General features: G+C 41.2%; 1 protein-coding gene across 1 annotated transcript; it reads right to left on the reverse strand.

The window, feature by feature from the left end:
• Positions 1-2,038: 2,038 nt before the first annotated feature.
• On the reverse strand, positions 2,039-9,204 carry tmem161a (transmembrane protein 161A). The gene is made up of 11 exons (XM_083940742.1): positions 9,106-9,204; positions 8,277-8,380; positions 8,095-8,178; positions 7,791-7,882; positions 7,422-7,578; positions 6,898-7,113; positions 6,571-6,714; positions 6,057-6,170; positions 5,761-5,935; positions 5,527-5,623; positions 2,039-5,126 (listed from the first exon to the last, which is right to left on the reverse strand). The coding sequence occupies exons 1-11, from the start codon at positions 9,106-9,108 to the stop codon at positions 4,822-4,824; spliced, it is 1,491 nt and encodes a 496-aa protein (XP_083796868.1). The 5' UTR covers positions 9,109-9,204; the 3' UTR covers positions 2,039-4,821.
• Between the last annotated feature and the right edge of the window lie 11,907 nt (positions 9,205-21,111).

Below are 21,111 nucleotides of genomic sequence, written 5' to 3' on the forward strand. Positions count from 1 at the left end.
ATTTTTTGTATTGAGGAGTGTTCTTTATATCTTTAAATGTACTTTGCATTGTATTTTTCTGCACTGGATTTATGTGTGTTATAGTTTTGCATATTCAACGTTTGTTCTGCGACGGACAAAATATACTCAGAATTTGGGTTTGAATTAATTTCCACGTATTGTCCACAAGGGGTCATCTTATTTCACAACATTTGGATTTGAATGTGAACTTGCAGAGCAGGAGAGACCAGCCGTATATACTTTTGATGATTAGTTATCTAATGGATCTCTGTGACAAGACACAGGTTCAGTGGTTCACCCTGAAGACAAATGCATCACGACAAGCCGCAGAGATTCTTGGTGGAGGTCGTCAAGTTCAAGTGCTGCTGTGGAATTAGCCTTTTTTTATTATTATGTAGTTATGTGGATTAATATCAGCATGAAGAACCAAATGATCAGTATTCTGATATTTTTGGCTTGAGTTTTTATATGTTTTCTGATTGCTTCACTAACCGAACAAAGACAGATTTTTATTTGACATTTGTTGCGACTCCTTTTAAATAAAAACCGTTTGATTTCTACATTTGTCTTGCTCTTTATTTTTTAGTTTATCTTTTTTACTTTGAACACAGTGTTTTCATGTACATTTAATTTGAAGACGGATAAAATGCCTTCCGCTGTGTGGCTATCAAGCTTTCATGTGTCCACTTATTTAGTCTTGTTCACCTCTGCTCCGTCTTTTGAACACATGCACACACACACATACACACCCTCATTATCATGTCTTGCCCCTCACAGCTCCCCACGCAGCCATCAAATGAGTGAAACAAGAAAGGACCACGTAAAAGCCTGAAGACCTTTAAGTCCTCAAATGAAATACATTTGGCACAAAAAAGCTCATTTCCACAGCTTGTTGTCATACAGTAACTATGCCAGAATGTTCTCTTATGCTACCACTATGGAGCATTTCAAATGAGCCCTGCTCCACCTCTGTCGTCTCTCCTCCCTAAATGAAAAGAGGCTCTCACTGGGGTCATGTCTGGTCTGTTCCCCTGAGACCAAGCCAGTCCAGTCTGTAGGGCATGTCTGGGTCTTGCACCCACCCACCCACACACACACACACACACACACACATCCTGGTTTCTATAGCAACCACAGCCAGCCATGGATGCCTGATTTGGCCCGCTGCAGTTCACAGCTCAGACATAGGGGGCCTGAGGCCTCCAGCACAGATGCACATAATTAATGGGATTATATAGATACGTCAACCTTGTCACCTTTCAGTTCATTAGGCCGCACACCCTCACAGACCTGCCACAGGCTGAGAGAGGAACAACGCTCCACCCAGACACTTCTTACAAAGCTTACTTTGTAAAATCTTTAAAGCTCCCATATTGTAAAAAGTGAGATTTCCATACATTTTCTTTTTTAATATAATAAAGCAGGTTGAGGTGGTTTAAAATACTGTGAAAGTATCAAAACTATTGATACAAAACATCCCACAACTAAATCTCAAACAGCCATAATATATATGGGATGTCAAATTGGGAGCTGGTACTCCCCAAAATGTCTTCACTTGGCCGTAATTGTCCATAACCTCCAGTGAAACTCGTCCAGTGCACATCAAGTAGGCGTCCCTCCCTACATTGAAGAGCCTTTGTGACTTTTGATTGGATATGGAAGCCACTTTACATCACCAATAAATCATGTCAACTGTCAGACAAAGAGCCTCTCTAGCATTGCTCTGATGGAAAGTCAGGTTCTGTAACTGTTGATGATTTCCAGAAATATTTCAGCTCCTGTGGCCAAGTTGAGCTTCCGCAAATAATATTTCCCAGACACTCGAGGGGCATCGGGTTCATAGTAATTATCAGTGATTAAACAATGATCTTCTCAGGAGGTTGGGGGTCAGAGCTCAGGACCCAGCACAGCGGCGAGACACCCCATTGTCATGCATGGCTTTTGTCAATTGGAGCAGCGACTTCTAAAAGGAAACGTTTTATCGGCCGTATCTCCCACGCTCCTTGAGGGGAAGCAGAATAAAGCGGTGACATCAAACTGAAAATAATAAATGTTTTATTGAACCACACAAACAAAACGTTGCGATTATAGCCAATACTTGCACACCATGCATTCAAATCTCCAAAAGCAACATTAACACATGAAATTCACAGTATATTGATTTCAGAGCATTCAGTTCAGATACACTATCTAAAAAAACACACAAACAAAAAAATCCTAAATTGCCATAAACAGAATACAGAACTGTACAGAATGACACATTCTGTAACATTTCTGCAGAACTAAAGTTGTTTGAGGCGATGTATCATAAATAAATAAATAAAATCCACAGACACAAAACTGGTTCAAAGTAGGATTTGATTAATCTGACATGTACATGACTAACTGGCGATAAAAAAACGCAACATCAAAAAACTAAAAACTGATGTAAGCTAATTAAGACACTGCAACTAAAAAAGCTGCCAGTGAGTAGTGTTTGAAATTAATAGCAAAACCAGAAAAGGGCTTGAAGTGTTAATGTCATCTATTAATTCTAAACATGTTCGGGAGACATCAGGGAGAAATGAGATTTTAAAAACACCTCAAGACCCCCTGAGCTCCCAGGCACTTAGGAATACGGAAGGAAACTTTCGACCAAAGCAACAGCTCCTCAACCATTGGCCGATACACAGCCACAACCAGTTTGGTACCACGTTCAGCTACGTTTGATTTAACAGGATGGATTGAAAGCTTTACTACACATTTGCCATTAAAACGTTACAGCAGAAAAAGATAACGAAAAAAAACCTTTAGCACTCTTGAATCGGTTCTTTAAGGGGGACGAGGAGTCCCTCACAAAAATATCTTATCTATACACGGAGTAAGCACTTATACTTACCCTCGTACCATTAAACATCTTAAATGCAGCATTCAACAATGTTCTGTTGAGAACAATTCAGGTAACACTGGCATAGATACATCGGAAAAGTTGCGGTAAAATATTCAGCTGAAAGAGCTTGAAGATGACGAGCGGGGGTCTGTATCATAAAGACAGATTACTGCGTCAGATGGATATTTTTGGGCTTCAGCCTGCGTTCAGATGAGATCAGGAGCTGTGGCGAGTCACCGCAGGGTTGTGCGACGGTGTCACGTGGCCCATTTGCGCGACGTTCTCTTGTGTTCTTTAGCTTGGGCCAGCAGTAGCTCAGTCCGCGGGGACTTGACTTGGGAATAGGGATGAATGGTATGAAAGTTTCAAATATAGTCAACAAAATGATCTCCGTTATCGGTGTTATAGTCGTATTTCTAAAAATGTGTTGAAAATGTTCAAAAGGTACTGATACACGCCAAGTTTTATATTGAAAACACAAATAAAATTAGCAGCGCTTTTGTTTGCATAAACATTTAAAAAAAGCATTTCACATCAATTTTCTTTCTGCGTATTCTGCAGACAGTGAACAGGTCATGACCATTTTTGATCTCGTTTCCCTCAGCACTCTTAGAAGAAAAAATATGCTTCTGTCACAGCCTTCCACCACGTTTTCTTGACGCAATCACGTTGCTGTGTCTGCGTGTGGGAGATTGTTAGTTTTTTCCGGTAAGTATTTGAAAGCGTAGTAATCAAGTCTCTGTATGGATCAAGTATAGAGTGTTGACTGGTAGCGGGAGAGGTGCTAATCTGCCTGCTGGGCACTGCCGAGGTGCCCTTGAGAAGGACTCTCTACCCCCAAACTGTTCGAGGCACTTCTCCATGAGCAGCCCACCTCGCTCTGAGTGAAAAAAAATTAATTCCTTTCGAGGAACAAATAAAAAGGTTGGTTTCCTTTTTTTCACCCCTTAATGTAGCACAAGCAGACTTTGCATTTCAGATGGTTTTTATGATCTCAACATTTCCAACTACACTTGAAGGCAGCTTCATTTCAAGCAGCTAAACAAGACGAGACAGAGGGACTGAGCTTTGTGCTGGAACTTTTTTCCGGAAACAGTCAGCTGTGAGACAAAGTCTTGGGCAATCGGGGTTACGAGCTTGTGTTTCGTTTTTTACTCTCAGTTTTTTAAGCTTTCTTGTACCAAAGTTGTTTTGGGATCCGTAAGTGATATTTACTTTAACACCTTAGAACAGACTGACAAAGTCTGACCACTGGTTACATTACTTGAGTCTTTTTCTCTGGCTCCCATCGTAGGCCCAACCACCGCACCCTAAACTCACTACACCCATTCCAAATGAATGTGAGGGCTGGTTCTTTTGGCCTGGAGCTCCTGATCCTGTCTGAACGCAGTCTAACTCTTGTTTTCCAGTGTCACAAAGCTGGCTCACTTTTAACCAAAGTAGATCAACATGGTACGGCTCTCCTGCTCTGGAGGTTAACGTCGGAAAATCAGATCAGACCTGCCAACCTGCTGTTTAGAGTGAATCACTCATTATAGTTTAACAATGAAACAAAAAAATACACTACTGAACATGTTAAAAGAGTGATTGTACTGATACTCCTGTGTGATACCGGTTGTCAAAGATCTCCAATGTTAGACTGGTAAGAGAGAGCCAGACTAAGTGGAGCTTGCTTCGTGATACAGACCCCACTTCTATCTGTAATTTGTGTGATTGATACCAGTCATCTGCTGGTCTCAAAAAGCCATAAGGGCAACAAGGTAGCCAGTACGACAGAGGTCTCTTCTCAAACCTCTATCAAAAAGTCTGTTAAAGCCAAAAACAAGGTGCATTCTGTCTGAAATTGTGTGTTTTGATGAAATATCCCCTTAGCTGTTGATGTGCTGTTGCAAAGGACACCTGCAGTCAGCAGAGAGCTGGGGCAGAACAGTATGGCACGCCACTTCGTTCTGTTAGTTCTGCATAAGGTACTGGTGGAAGTAGATGCCAAATAGAGAGCTGATGACCTGGCAGGCAGCCACCCACCACGTCAGGAAGGCGAAGAAACCTCGGAAGAAAAGTGGAGTGAGGACGGACCGCAGCGCTGTGAAGGCCTCTGACAGGCGTGCTACTGTGGCCTGGATGTCCTCCTCCATATCCTCCATCCCCTCTTCATCTTCATCAACACCACCGGGCAGCACAGGTGCTGCTGTGGGCAGCACAAGTGCTGGGGTCACCCCGGGGGTCTGCTCTGCACCGGTCCTCCAGGAGAAGTCTCCTACAAGACAGTTTGAGACCAGATTTTAACTACTCAACTTGGGAGAAAAGAGTACGGAAGTAGGCCCCTGAAAGAAACTATTCCTTTTGATGCTTCCCCGGCAATAAAACTTGACATTTACAATAGATGTTTCTAATATTTAACTTTACTGCAGCTGCAAATGTCTCAATGTGACATTACAGGAATAATTCAACATCTTGAAATATGCTTTACCACTCTCGTATGTGTCCTGTAAATATTCTGTTCTTAAACCTGTATAATGTAGAGTAAACATATTTCCTACAATGTTGAACTATTCCCATAAACCTACATTTGAAATGTTGGGGAAAAGTACAAACGCATAAAAGATCAAGTGTGGTTTCTTCCTGATCGTGATGATGATTTGTGTGATTTTACTTACCTAGTGCTTTGAGTGCCAATGTGGAGAAGAGGATGAGAAACACAGGAACCAGATATTGGAGAGTAATAACAGTCAGGTAGCAATAGATACGGGTGACCTGAAAAACATCACATTTATACTCAGTCGACAGTTAGGGAGTTTTTACTTTACTACTGCCCAGGTGATGGTCTCTTTTCTTATTAATTTAAAGGTTCAGAGCTAAAGTTTAACCCCTTTAATGCTCAAATATCTGACCTTCCTCTGAATGTCAATAGCAGCAATACGTCCCGCCTCCTTCTTCATCTGCTCCACCCACTTCTGAGCCAGATTGAGGTAGGCCTGCAGGTGGTAACGAGTCAGTCCTAGCCGCAGCATGCACAACACCACGATGATCCACAGGCGCATGCTGTCAAACATTTCACTGGAAACTCTGCAAACATGAGATTGATGAGAGGATCAGAATAAGTCAAATGTGCCATTTGGAGGACATCTTGCATTAGGGGACATTGTTTCTGTCTTGAGTTAATAATCAAATATGAATGTGCACTCACATTGTGACAGAGGTCTTCCCCAAAGGTGCATTGGCCAGGAAGTCCCTTGCAATGGGTTTGACCCAAAGAATCACCACAATGACTGGAGACAGGAAACTCATGTGCAGCAGAATCCTGCAGGAAACATTTAAGACATGTAAGGGGCAAAATACTTTTGATTTAATGCTTAAATAGGTACGGAAACCGAGCAGGACCACAAAGCCCTGCAAAGAGTCATTTTTCAGATGAGCATACTGTCAGCAGTGCTCTACCCTGCCTAAGGGATATTTATCCAATAATATATAATTATTTATTTAAGGTGCTGCAAGAATTAGGTTAGGAGAATCATAATCATTATATTATATATTGTTAAGATCCCAAGCACCTGGGTAAGAGCCTCTTCTTCTTCTGTTTAGGTTGGGAATAAGCTAAGAGATACATTAGACCCGTAATGAGTGTCTCAGGATGTGACAAATAATTATATTAATTGATAAGACATGGAGTAAATTGCCGTACTAAATGCATCAGTTCTTACTGGATGAGTGGTCGGTCGGAGTTCATCTGTACAGCATCCAGATGAGTCTGAGCCAGTCGCAGGCCGGGGAAGGCCATGAGAGCACCAATGTAAGCACAGATAGCAGCCAGACCCAGTTTCACCGTCAGCTTGGTCACTGGGATTCTGAAGGGAGTCAAAACCACAACTAAATGTCCAGCACCCATATTTGTCAAGTAACGTCTGTTACCGGCTCCTGCATAATATTTAACCAAGGTGGTGTCTCTTAATGCATGATGCAACTTTGTCAAATAAGACAACAAAGCGGTATTTTAGCTACAAGGTTTCTTTGCAGGATCAGATACTTACGACCAGTCGGAGTAGCCGTGCTGTTTGGCAAAGACTTCCAAGTTGTCGAAAAGGTTGGAAAAGCCTGATTCCAGGCCGAACTCCAGGTAGTCCTCTCTGACCACCAGCACCAGCATGGCCACGAGCAGAGACAAGAAGCCAAAGGCAAGGCACACAGAGCGCTCGCCGCCCTCTTCAGAGCGGAAGTAGTGGCTCATCAGAGTGTGAAGGGTCTTTCTGAGGTTTGTGAGTTAAAATTAAAAACACACAAGAAAGGAAAAGTAGCATCCAGTCCAGGACTCCAGATAAATCAGTCCACTATACCTTTAGTTTATTGAGCTTGTACCACGAGAATACTATGTTAGTTTAATAAGATGTTACAATTTTGCAAATCTGAATTGATGCTTCGTCGTGTTCGTTAATTGTTGATGCAAAATGTGAGACTGCAGCTGTAGAGTAATATAATTATGTTTTATAGTATCAATCCATATTTCTGTTTACAGAGTTATCTGTTACGACAAAGTGGCTTTACAGTTGAAGGATACAGACTGAAGAGAACAGTCAAGACGCACCAGATGGCGCCGAGATTGACCTCTTTGCTGGCATCCACCATACTGGAGTAACACTCGGTGAACAGGAAGACACCTATTGCATAGACTGCAAAATCTATCAGCCATTGGTACTCCAGAAAAAAACGCAGCACTGAGAATAGAAACAAGATAAAAAAGCATTAGTAAGATCGGAAGAATATTTTATGATGCTACTTTTAAAACTATGATCCATACACTGTTTTGAGGCAGGGACTTTAAAACAATGATAATACTGTAAATGCACTGAGAGTTAATAACTGAGCTTGACAGTGTTTGTACTTGTACAATGTCACTCTGATAAAGATAAAGTAGTGTTTATTTTACCAAGAGCGTCAATGGGGTTGACTGGTGCTTTCTCCAGGTGAAGGTCGATGTCTTTGGGCACAGTTAAAGGCTTGCTCTCTCCATTCTGTCTCCTAGAAATCAAACAAAGAAGGCATGGCTATGAATAAAATAAAATCAACCAATAAATATCTGCAGCTGCTGAAAAACAAAAAGTGGCTTTATTTCAGAGAGTGCATAGATCTATACTTTTGTTTTGTTTTTCCCCAGGAAATGTCTTCCCCTAGGCAGAATTACTTTGTTTGGACTCCCACTGATGCATTATTAGATCCTCCCCCAGCCTCACCTGTCTCTCCTGGTCTGTTTGGGCATCTGCTTCCCAGCCAGTGCACACAGCTCTCCTTCTGAAGGGTGTTTGAACCGGAATAAACTGAAAGGAGCGACAGGCACATGTATGTACACAGTGCACACAGCACATGATGATGTATATTATGTGCAACATCCTCCTGATTGCAAGAGTGACAATACCTGCCATTGCAGAGCAGCCAGCGTGCAAACGAGCAATGTGGAGCCATCCTCTGCATAATGCTGGCGGCCAGCAAGCTGACCACCAGTTGAATTCCCATCAGCGCCTGTCGGAGAAAACACACACATGTAATCCAACTCTAAAACTCCCATCTCTGGACATGAAAACAGTGGATGTGTCAATAAGAATGCTTCAGATACTGCTGCAACAAACAGACTTTACAATCAGCACTGCTCTTGCTGAGAACACACACACACACACACACACACACACACACACACACACACACACACACACACACACACACACACACACACACACACACACACACACACACACACACACACACACACACACACACACACACACACACACACACACACACACACACACACACACACACACACACACACACACACACACACACACACACACACACACACACACACACACACACACACACACACAATATTTGCGCCTGTAACACTGTAAATGCCCCCACTGTGGGACTAATAAAGACTTACCTTATCACGTTACCATGCTAAAAAGCTAACAGGACAAGACAAACTAAGTTCAACAACCCTAAACATAAGAGTGTGTTGAAAGCTCATGCCAAATGAATGAAAGTTAGCAAATGGCTAGGGTGCTAAATTTAGCTAAACTTCACCACCTGTCAGTGCTGCAGAAGACGTTAGCTAAAATGGCTAGCATTAGCACAGTTAGCTCTCGTGGTAGTAACCAGTAAGCGAAACTAGCTCCCTGGTGATTATTTTACAGCTGGCTGTGAAAACCTTGGTAACTACATGAAGCCAGTGTCCACAATTAACTTACCATCTCTTCTCTCAAAGGACAGACGCGTCTTTAAAACCAGAATAGCTGCCCGGAGCTTCCTCTTCACATGCAGGAAAGTCCTGACAGCTGAACCAACTGACATGTGAAACTGCCGAGTGTCCCGGATGTAGTAGTGGAGTCGCGAGATGCCTTCAGGTGCTCTGTGAAAGCTCTGTAAATTGAAACACTTTTTTTTTTTTTTTTTATCTCTACCAACACAACAACTGCTGCTGCTACTACTGCTGCTACTCGGAGATGGTTTAGTAAATTAGGCCTACATTAGTCTTTCTGAAGCACTGTCATCTTTTGAGTTAGACTGTTGCGGTTATTAGTGACTTTTCAATTTAATCTATTTTGAAAACACGGAGGTAAGAAAAAATATTAAACTAGCCGGAAACTAGTCAGATGCATGGTCAGATGTGGCATGTTTTACTGTCTTTGTACATTTTAATACATTTTATTATTTTTTTTCTACATTTAGAGTTACATTTTTAGCATTGTGTATAACGCCGTAACATGTAAGAGAAGTTTATATTGAATTTTTTCAATAATGATAATAATAAAAAGATGTGGAAATGGGCAATAGTCATCTACTGCTGTCTGTTAAGTCTGAGAGGCATCTCAAATTGGTTTTTTACCACTGTTAGGGGCTACTACTACTACTACTACTAACACAATGTGTATGTTGTGCTTTGGATTGACAATACTAACTATGTTAACAATATTCAAAATGGCCCAGTGAAAGTACTTCTGGCACAAAAACAGCTTTCTAAACAGTCTTCTTAGTGTTCAGCCGCCAATTTTAAGATGGGAGAAGTATAAAATATATTGATATGGTTATATAGATTGCTTTTAGTTAGAGGCTACTGCCTGAGAGGAGGACAGGGAAGGGTAAAAACTCTCTGCACCTTATTCGAGGACAAATATCCATCAATAATTTCATTATAGTCAATATTCCCTTAAAATGTTTCCAGAATTGAACATTGTTCAAACACAAAGCAGTCAAATACAGTAGCACCCTGGTGCTGTCTGTAGTAAAGAATATGCATCTTATGTTATAAGGCTTCTATTAATGGAAAACAAATCTGATTTTAATGTCATTAGTTATTAATACTACTGCAATGAACATATCATTTCTAATTTTTGGAAAGCCCCAAACTTTAAAAATGCAAGATGAAGATGCAACACCACAGCTTCACACTGGTTCAGTGTATGGACACCTGCACTATTGTTTTCAGGGAACTATCCAACACCAACCGAACTGAACTGAAATAACACGATGGAGCTCGCCGCTCACAAGTGACGAGACGTGGCCTGCTATCTGGTAAGCGAACCTACCTTGGCCTGTTCTCTCTGGTGCTTGAAAGCTGCTCTTATGTGTGTCTTCCTTGTTTCTCAACCTCTTCAGCTCACTCCAGGTTAGGACTAGTGATAGGAGCCTTAACTTTAAACCCCTAGACCAGGGGTGCCCAATTCCGGTCCTGGAGGGCTGCTGTCCTGCATGTTTAGGGTTCTCCCTGCTTTAATACAGCGGATTCTAACAACTTTCAAACCTGTCACAAGCTTCAGCTGTTTGATAACGATCACATAATTAGGATCAGGTGTGTTAGAGCAGGGAGAAACCTAAAACACGCAGGGCAGTGGCGCTCCAGGACCGGAATTGGGCACCCCTGCCCTAGACCAAAGAAGTTAGTAACACCCTCCACCTGTGAAACCAAACCTACACCCTTAAGTAAGGACAGGGACATCTAAAAACTCACATCTCTCATCAGCTATTCAGCCTCAATATCATTTTATCTCCAGAGGAAACAAGCTTTAATTTACTCGTGATGACACGGAATGAAACAATATTATTAAGATATTAAAAATTGTATTTAAAAAAAACATTATTTTTGAGACAAGCGTATGAGTTAAGATATATTCTCCTCCAAATAAAGAAAATAAATGTAGCCTCTTAATGCATCCAGCAGAGCACTTTGAATTTCATCAACATGTTCCCACTCCTCATCTCTAATTAAAATGTAAAATGTTATCCGTCTTAGTTCCTTGTTCTTCCTCAGTACCTCTGAACACCTCTGTGAGATCCTCCTAATGATAATCTCCATGTTTCATGCCCCACCATCATGTATTTCAACATTTCATTGGATGAAAACAAACATTATGCAAATGGTGGAGCTTAAAGTCTCAGATATGCTCCTCTTACTCTCAACTTTGGCATTAAAACAGGCACCAGGGAGGGGGCAGAGGAAACTGTTTGATTTGATGTAATCATGAACTAAAGTATTATTTTTCCATTTAGATGGATACAAATAAGGAATTACTTTATAATCCCAACACTGTTATCTTCAAACCTGTATAGACAAAGTTTATATCTTTGTAATTTGTTGCTGTATTATGTTGTGTGATCTCTGAACCTCAGATTTGAGGTGCTCGGGGAGTATTGTGGTACAAGGACAACAGCTCCGGGTGCACTGATGCATCCTCTGTGGGTGGTATGCTTGGTCACTCAGGATGAGAATGATTGTCCACACACTCTCTCACACACACACACACACACACATACACACACTGGCCTGTACATGCATTATAATGTCAGCTCATCCTCTGTGAAGCGGAGGCCCGCGTGCCTCCAACAGTGCGGACTGTTTCCAGCAGCATGCCCCTCAAAAGATCTTTTACAGAAACCTTTCACCACATTCAAATCTGTGTTTAGCATGTGCGTTCATGTTATTTGGGTGGTCTGCAGAAGTTGATTGAATTCCCACTTTCTGCTAATTGACGGCACCCCTTCTGCTGAAGATGTGTCTGATCCTTTGCCCCGTGAATTTGTGCACAAGGGCATGACATTTGAATGAGAGCTGAGAATCTGATCAGATGGAGCTTTGTACGACGAAGCAGCAGCATCTCTAGTGGGCATGTATGCACCAGCGGGTAAGCATCTGTACACATAAATCACATGAAATTAGTCGTTCAGCCCAATATCAAACTGTGCGTGGTTCTCTGATCCTTATGAGTCATGCTGATCCACCCCCGGCATATACCCTCAGGCAATTCGTTTGTGACATTCTGAGTGAGTGGAAATGGAGCGTTTCACATTTTAATTAGGATTTTATTTTTGCATGTACTTTTAAAGACATAAAGGTGTTTGTTTCTCCATCTCTGGCTGCTGGTAAAAGGCAGAGTTTGGATTTTTTGAAGTGGGGTTATATGAGTGTTTTGAGAAGCATCAAGGATGACAGGCACGAAGCTGAGAAATGTACTGCAGTGGACAGGGTCAACACAGCAAAACATATTTTAGCCACCTAGAAAAAAGGAGCATTTATTAATATCAGTTTGAGTGTAGGATGTATTTTTACCGCTTTACTATGCCGTCAGACCTGTTTGAGTTTACGACTGGGAACTGAAGCTGTTATCTAAGCCACCATACTCTATTGACAAAAAGAGTAATTTAACCTCTCAGAACACGGGAGCTTTTGCCTCAGTCCGTTAGTTTGCTTGGTGTTTTAAAAGGTTTATGGATTTAGAAAAACTAACAATGTCACAGATCAAGTCAGCGGTAGACCTGCAACTCCTATGTTCTGAGAGGTAAAGTGACTCTTTTTGTCAATGGAGTCTGGTGGCTTTGAAGAGAGCATCGAACAGCTCAAATAGGGCTGCCTGACGGCAAGGTAAAGTGGTGGAAATATTCCAAAAATAGTGACTTTTTAGGTCCACAGCAGTTCATATCTCAGCTTCAATGCCTGTCTTCCTTCCTGTTTCCCCAAGCTGGGAGCGTGCCGTCCGCCGTCCTTCTGTAGGTATTACACTGGCTACCTACTGCCTTTACTTCAAAAATAAACCTAACAGTCCCTTGAATATAGAACATACACAATATGGATTCATGGGATAAACCACGGCATTTGAGAACTTTATTACCTCTTCACCTTCGGTTAGCGCAACATAAAGAGGTGTCCGTCGTTTCATTCGTAGCATTTTAATGTCAATATTTGCCTTCGATCACAAGCAACAAAAATATACAGACACAAGTTCAATATTCTGTACATTTGCCCAACATCTCCGTCATTAAACTGTCAGTCACACTGTGAGAAGAAATGTCTCTGTCTGGGTGGAAAAACACTTCCATAATCATCATCTTTGACACAAATGCTAATCCCTCGGCCATGTTAGCCATCTGTGGCTGAAGTGGTGGGGCAGAAATTACTGAGGAAAATGGACACAAATAAAATGCTAATTCACCACGGGCTACAAGTGGCTCCCCTCCCTCTGCTCAGCTCAGGGGGCCTCTCGGTTCCCACACCACTTCCCTGTGTCTCTCCCATGGAGCTGCTGGGATACCGGCGGCTGCTTCGGATCCCCCAGCAGGGATGCAGCCCTCCCATTGGCTCGTCTTTGTTTGCCCCTATGCATGGTATTCATCGGATAATTTGAATATATGCAAATGTTGCAATGGTGCCCAGTCAAAGGAAACTCCCACCACCACCGTGGTTTTTTTCCCCTCGCCGGTCCCTTAATTTTCCCCGCTCTTTTCCTTTTTGTCTCTTTCCTAACTGCTGCAGTGTGGGGGGATAGCTGTGGGAACCAGTTATGGAGGGCCAGATCTGCTTTGTCACAGCGATTTATCTCGTAGAGAGACTCGCGACTGTTAATTACATAGACATAGACATACTGTTTATCCGAAGGAATAGAGAAAAGGAGTTTCCAAAGGGGATACGCTGGTAGTACACCATGCTGCATACAATCAAACCAAATGTGACGCTCATAAGTGTCAGATATGGTGGTGGTAGACAGATGCATGTCAAATACGTTACATGTCTTGCTGATTACAGTAATAATAAGAAGATATGGTGTATTTGATTTAAACTTGCAGTCTAAATTAAAAAAGAGGCCAGGACCTCAGTTTTGAAGTTTTATTTTTGTGCTCAAGCCTAAATATATATATTTTTACAGCAGATTACAGTATGAAATGAACAATGAGTAAGTTCTTGAGTGTGACAGGCAGCCAACGTGTACAATACCAGGACCCATCATCTGGAGCTACCACATGGACTTCAGCCATCATTCATTTGATCACTTATACCTGTGCTTTTCCTACTGTGACATGTCAAAAGGGCCTTTTTAAAAATATCCCAAAACAAGACCATTTAAAAAGAAACATTTTGCCATCTTGTGAGGTGTCACAGCTACAGATGCAATCCTTTCTTCTGTAACAGCCTTCACCACAGTAGAACTGAGGGTTTATACATTAAGAAAACATACACACAGATGAAGCCTATCTGCATACGGGCTTCATAATCACTGACTGTATCTGGCTCATCTTTTAATTTTTCCGGGCCCAGATTGAAAGGGAAGAGAATCAGCTCGGCCTGAGTCTGCCGTGGTGTGTTAAGCCGTTACTTTGGCTCGTCCTCACACAGATTCTGGATTTGGACGACATGAATCGTCGCACACTTACACTGTAATTACGCAAATGTATGCCGCTTATTCTATTTCACTGAGTGTCTGTGGCGTAGATGATCCCGTGGATGATCCAGGATGCACAGACGGGCGATGTAGGTGCACACAAAGACAAACACATGTCATGTAATAGGCTTTATTTTACACATTTACACATTTTCTTTTGCCTCTCTGTGTCAAATGAAAATGTCTGTACACAAATGATCATTTACACTAAATGAACAAAATATTAGACTCCAGTTTGTCAATTTTTTTGTCTTCATTTACATCCCCTCGTCTGTAATGATGCATTTATATGTATCTATTTAAAGGGAATATGTGCAATAATGGCTTTACCTTTTCCTCACGCTTCATGAAAAGAAGCTTCTAATGTTTTGTCAAAGCAGTCACACACTGCTTGCCCAAAATCAAAGTGTCTATCTATAAAAAGCTGTTTTCGACTTGGGAATTTGCAAACACCCTTTAATGTACCACAGTAAACAGGGTCAGTGGATAGATATATTTGTAATAAGTATTAAAAAAACGAATATAACATTTGCATGTTCATGTTTTCATTATAATTCAAAGCTTGGGATCTGATTTTGCTCCTTTTTGTAAACAAGTTCTCTAAATTTGTCTTGACTCACTGTTTTAAATAAAAAACATCCTGTTTGTGAACTTGTCTTTTTGAGAATCGATCAAATAATATTGTTAGAATTGATAAAGTATTTTTAACAGCAAAACATTTGAAGCTAAAAGTGTTGGCAGGCCTCACACCTACCCTAATGAATTTGCTCTGTGCATCAACGTGTCTTGAATGACAATCGTGGCGCTGTGCTTGAACTTGACCAGTGGAATTGCCTGGGAAAAGAGGCGCGACTTTGGCCCTTTGCTCCTCTCCTTTATGGAGTGGAGGCTGTTAAGACTGATGTCAGCACTCATTAACATAAACTTCAGCCTGTTCCCAATTAAACCAGGAAGGCAGCAAGAACACCAGTCTGTTGTCACATGGCGGAGAATGAACCAACATCTCTCTCTCTCTCTCACTCTGAGGCATCAGGAGAAGCTTCTGCAATGTAAGTTGATGTTTTCTTCAGTTGAACAGTGTTTTAAATTGGTTTGAGTTACATTTTAAATTAATTTTAAAGTTTATGTTTTATGTTTGAAAATGACGATGGAGTAAATCAGACATAACTCAGATTTAGTGCACTTTTGCATATTCATCATATCTTGATTTTTGTTTTACTGTTCATGAAAGTAATTGATCTGTTGAATGATGATGTTCACATGACAACAGCAGTTTGTCTGCAGTACTGAATGTGTAAGAAATGTGCTGCATAGCCTGTAGCAACTTTGATGTGTTTTATCAGTCTGGAGTTTTTATTCCAGGTTTATCTGATTGCGTTTTGATACAGAGTGGTGATGCTCCCTGAAAGCCTTCGTATTAGAACAGTTGATCAGTGCTGCTGAGTGTACACAGTTTATCCTTGTGTTTCTGTGTGTGTGTGTGTGTGTGTGTGTGTGTGTGTGTGTGTGTGTGTGTGTGTTTGGTTGTGTCAGCTTGCAGGAGGCTGTAAGTGCTTCTTACGGTTACTACAAGTTGACAATATTACATTCTCCTTACTCACCTGTTTGAGAGTCTTCATTCGTTTTTGTGGGAATTGCATTTGCAACAGCAACATTTCTATTGAGGTATATAATCTGAAAACAATGCATTTTTGTAATACTTGTTGCCCCTTTTTACAAAGCTTAGGGACTGCAGTTTTATTCTCAGTAAAAAATGCTGCTACAGACGAGGAAGAACTCTAGAAAACCAACCGACAACATCTTTAAGAGAGCTTAGAGAGTTTCAGCACAGACATCTGCTGATATGCAGTTCAAATCATAGGTGGTCATTTTTCTATTGACAAAAATGCCAAACTTAAATGTTCAGTCCTCACAAGGAGCTTCTCCAGACATGTTGTAAGATAATATCTGAATAAGACACCTGTGGCATTTTATACCAACTCGCAATCGTCAGTGTTCACCAATATTTGTTTTGGATTTGAGTATTTAAAATCCTCATCAGTGCCAGCATCCTCCAGCATGATCAAATGATAACTTGTAACAATTAACTGATGTCAAGTGCTAATTTGGGGGGCTTGACAGAGAAGGACAAATATTTGCTCCCTGTTGGTCTTCATGTGTGACCTCTGACACCTTTATGTCCCTGTGTCAGGTCAAGCCTCTTTGAAGAGCGGCCATTACAATTCCCAGAAGTGGCCACTTGAACCGGTCAGTTATTAACAATTGGACCCAACAGGGCTCAGTGTGGTCACGCATGACGACACAACTGGGCACAAACATGACAGAAATTAATGAATTTAACTGGGAGCATTATGATTTAAACAATGTGTCTACTCACTGGTGTTTGTAGTGTTGTGTTACTGAGTAAACATTTTTTTTCAGCAGGCCTGGGACAAGATGTGAATTATATGTGCGGAAAAAAGGTCATTTAAAGTATATTTTCTCATGAAGATTATGTAAGATAATCAGAATATTGTTCTTTCCTGAATTAAAACACTGAATAATCTTTTAGATATATTTTTGCCACATCAAATGCCAATAAATAAACCAAACATTATACCTGAGTGGACCTTAATAAATGACAGAATGCATGAGTAAATAAATGCATGAATGCATTCAGTACATAAATGTGCCTATACTTAAAAAAGGTCTTAAAGGGGGAGAGGACCAGTCCTACATAGCTCTACACAAACAAAAGCAAAAAAAGGTAAATGATAATATAATAGTAATTCAAATTAGATGATAGTGAAAAAGATGCTCTTTATTCAGTAAATGTCTATTTGCGCTGGATTAGCTGTGGTCGTTGGGTTGGCAGCGTGCGTTTTACCTTCTTTAGAGACCAAAATGTGATGCTTAAAATTCTTATTTCTAATGTGTTTTTATATAAAACAATGTATTTCCAGCGCATTCTTCGTGTTATTATATAATTACAGCTGAGGTCCAGTCAGCATCATTGTATCTGTTGCTTCTAAAATTATTGTCCTATTTCGATTTAATTATGCTTCCGCTATAAACCCAACATATATAAAGAAACCAGGCTATTTATTGCACAAATGTATAGAAATTTAGAAACATATATTAGTTCTAATATAGGCCAAATAAACCAAAATAACATATAATCCGCCTTTAATTTCATTTACTCAGAATCAAACTGGATTTATTGGCGTTATTATTACAAAATAAATCTAAAATCAAAGATAATTTCAGGTTTAAACTTAAAGAAAAAATCTTTGTGAACGATTAATGCAGTTTTTAACCTTAAAGAATTGATTTAGAGTCTGCTCCTGTGTCCCTGTCATTACTTTCTCCTTAAAATAACAAAACGCAAGCGAATAAAAGACACAATACGTTTATATTTTATAATAAATAAATAAATGAATAGCTGAATAAACTCAATTTGTATGAATCTAAAGCGTATAACACATGCTACAGTATACAGTATGTGTCTGTAAAGCTCTGACAGAGACTGTCACTAATGATAGCATGTTGTTTTAATGATATATACATGGCTTTATAACATATTTAAAATGTCCGTGTGAGTCGTTATTTCAGAATGAACCACATTTTATTTTTAGTTTTTTTTATAACGAAGATACAACCACAGAACGACTTCTTCTCTGTATCACCACGCGGGTCTATATCGGGTTATTATTCGATAACATGCACTTATATAGTGACTTTCACAACCCTAAAATATTCACCTTTATACCCTTTTGTGCCTTTGTCTCATTGTTTAAGGATTCTCTAATTTCATCAGCATGTCTTTTAGTTTGAAAGGGCCTGTCACTTCCTGCATCTCACACACGCTCACTTGTTCTGCAGAGGTGGACGGTTTTAATATAGTCGACTTCACACATCGTGATGTTGTTGTTTCTATAATAACTGAGTGACGCTTTATGCAGCTTTATGGTTTTTAATGTGTTGTGGGTTGAGGCCAGACACACAGGCCTGAGCTGCAGTGCTGCCTTTCAGCCGGTGGGTGTCGCTGTTTCACTCCAGCAGTGATGATCAGAGGTTCATTATCATTATCAGTCTCTACTTTTCTACGCTGTGGAGTTTGTGGAGGACACTGAATATTTGTCTGTTACTTCCCAGGATGTGCTTTGTGCAGTGTTTTAATAAAAGTTCAGCTCAGCCTACCCCCCCCCCCACACACACACACACCCACTAGCTGTTTGAATGCACGCGCCCTAAAAGGCCCACAGGCTTTACATTTCATTTACAATAGTATTATTAATAATAATATTAACAATTATAATAACAATAATACCTTTTAAGGTGCCTTTATATAAGAGCATGGCCGTATAATGAGACTCTCGTGACTATGATAATATATTTGGGGCTCAACTAACAGCTGGTTGATCATTTATTGTTAAATCAAATGTGGCTCTGGAGATATAAATTAAAGCCTAATTCATATCAGATGTCCGAGTTCTCGTTTTGTAGTTAAAGTCACCTTCACTTTTAATATTTTCATAATTTTCCCGAATAGCACAATATAAATTACATTTAGTAATTCCATGTGTCAAACTGGATCCTACAGTACTAACCTATCGTGGAGACTGTACATCTTATATTGTATAATAATAATAATAATAATTATAACAATAATAATAATCATAATCGTAATGCTAATAATACATATTTTTGTTAAGCTGTCTTAAACCGTTGACTGAAAGAATGTAAAATAAAGACGAGCTGTGACCTGTTTCATCTTGGACGGCTTTTTATATTTTTTACATACATTTGATAATGGTCCAGTTTTTTACTCAATTCTAACTGCTGCTAAATTGGCATTTTGCGCGTACACACACACACACACACACACACACACACACACACACACACACACACACACACACACACACACACACACACACACACACACGCACAAACACACACACACACACACTGTTTTCTTTATTAAATTTGGAAACTCAACATGCATTTTAAAGGGATTATTTTTTTAATTTCTTCTAAAAAATTAATCCAACAGAATAAAGATCTGTCTATAAATGCAGAAGGTCCAGCGGTGGTAACGATTTATAACACAGGTCCGTCCTGTTGAGACCCCATCACGAACCATCGTCTACCGTGGATCCCACACAGGCGCATTGGATAACATATTTAGAGGGACCTATCCCGGCGCCTGACGTCAGCGCGTAAACAATTACGTTCATTTCAAGGGTTTAGGTGCACGCAGCGTTGACTGTCCTCTCTGTGCATGCAAAGTCTGTACCTCTGTTTTACTGACTTGAATCAGTGCTTAATACTCTTTTTATGGTTAACACCGAATGGCACATGGATGTCCATCGTGCGCTCCGTTACGCACAGAGAGGAAGGTAGACGTCGCACCACGCAACGTAAAAGCAACGTGACCCGCAGGAGCTCCGGGGAAGCATCTGCTTCTCCTGGCGCTGCTGAGGCTGCGGCAACAGCATCACACACTCCGCTAGTGCGTGCTTCGCTTTGATCGTCCCCATCTCTCACAAATCGCTCCTCTTTTACGCATTTTTTTCTCTTGCAGCCTGTCTACAAACGTTAGGACTCTGCAATATTTAAAGCTACAGTCGTTGATGCTGGTTAATAGCTCGTTCTGGCTCGGTCTTGCTGCGGGCTGTAGACTCAGGTGATTCAGTCAAGCAAGGTGCAGGTTTCACTGCCCCAAAACTGACTGTCTGTCCGGTGACATCAGGACCTCACTGTGCAGCTGACTGTGAGGAGACACGGGGGAGGAAGGCGTGTTCTGGATGAGGAGTGTAGGTATCTTCTATGGCACATTTGTTATAACTCCCTCTCTGCCAAGCTGATATGTTGTGCTTTTACATCACGTGGCGTCGAGCTAAAGCTTTTCCATGTCTTCTTCTCTCCACCGGAGAAATCCAAAATTTTGGGGTCTGCTGCATCTCTCTCCTAAAGGTCCTCAGTGGTACCTTTCTCCACCCCTTCCTGCACTGACGTGCAGCCACAGAGGCTGCAGCCGTGGGCTGTACTTCGCTCACCACGTCTATCAAATGCTGCCAAAAACGATGCTGGGCGCAACTAAAGAGGGAGACGCGTCATTCAAACAGAACAATGGGAACCAGTTTCACAATGGTCAATGCATAAGCGGTGCGAAATGGGTTTGGGTTTCTGTACATGTCGTCCATAGCACCCGGTGTGTGCGTGTGTGTGTGTGTGTGAGAGAGAGAGAGAGAGAGAGAGAGAGAGGTGGGGGGGGGGGGCAGAGTGAGAGAGAGAGGAGGGGACCAACGACGCAGCAGCTCCGCGCACACTGTCATCCGAGGCTGGTGCGGAGATGTTGGGATGCGGGAGTGGATGCTGTGGTAACAGTATGCCTGGGCCTCGGTTTGTCTCTGACCACTGAAGCAAAAGTAATGTGCGTGTTTTAAGAAAAACACTTCTGTGGGTTGGATCAACTCATTGTGCGGGCTGACTCTCAGTGAAGGCGGGCGACGGTTGGGTCTCTCCTTGGGCTCCCGGCTCCTAGTTTGATGGTGCAAAGTT

The sequence above is a fragment of the Echiichthys vipera genome, assembly GCF_963691815.1.
Source record: "Echiichthys vipera genome assembly, chromosome: 3".
In the NCBI taxonomy this organism is placed as follows: domain Eukaryota; kingdom Metazoa; phylum Chordata; class Actinopteri; order Perciformes; family Trachinidae; genus Echiichthys; species Echiichthys vipera.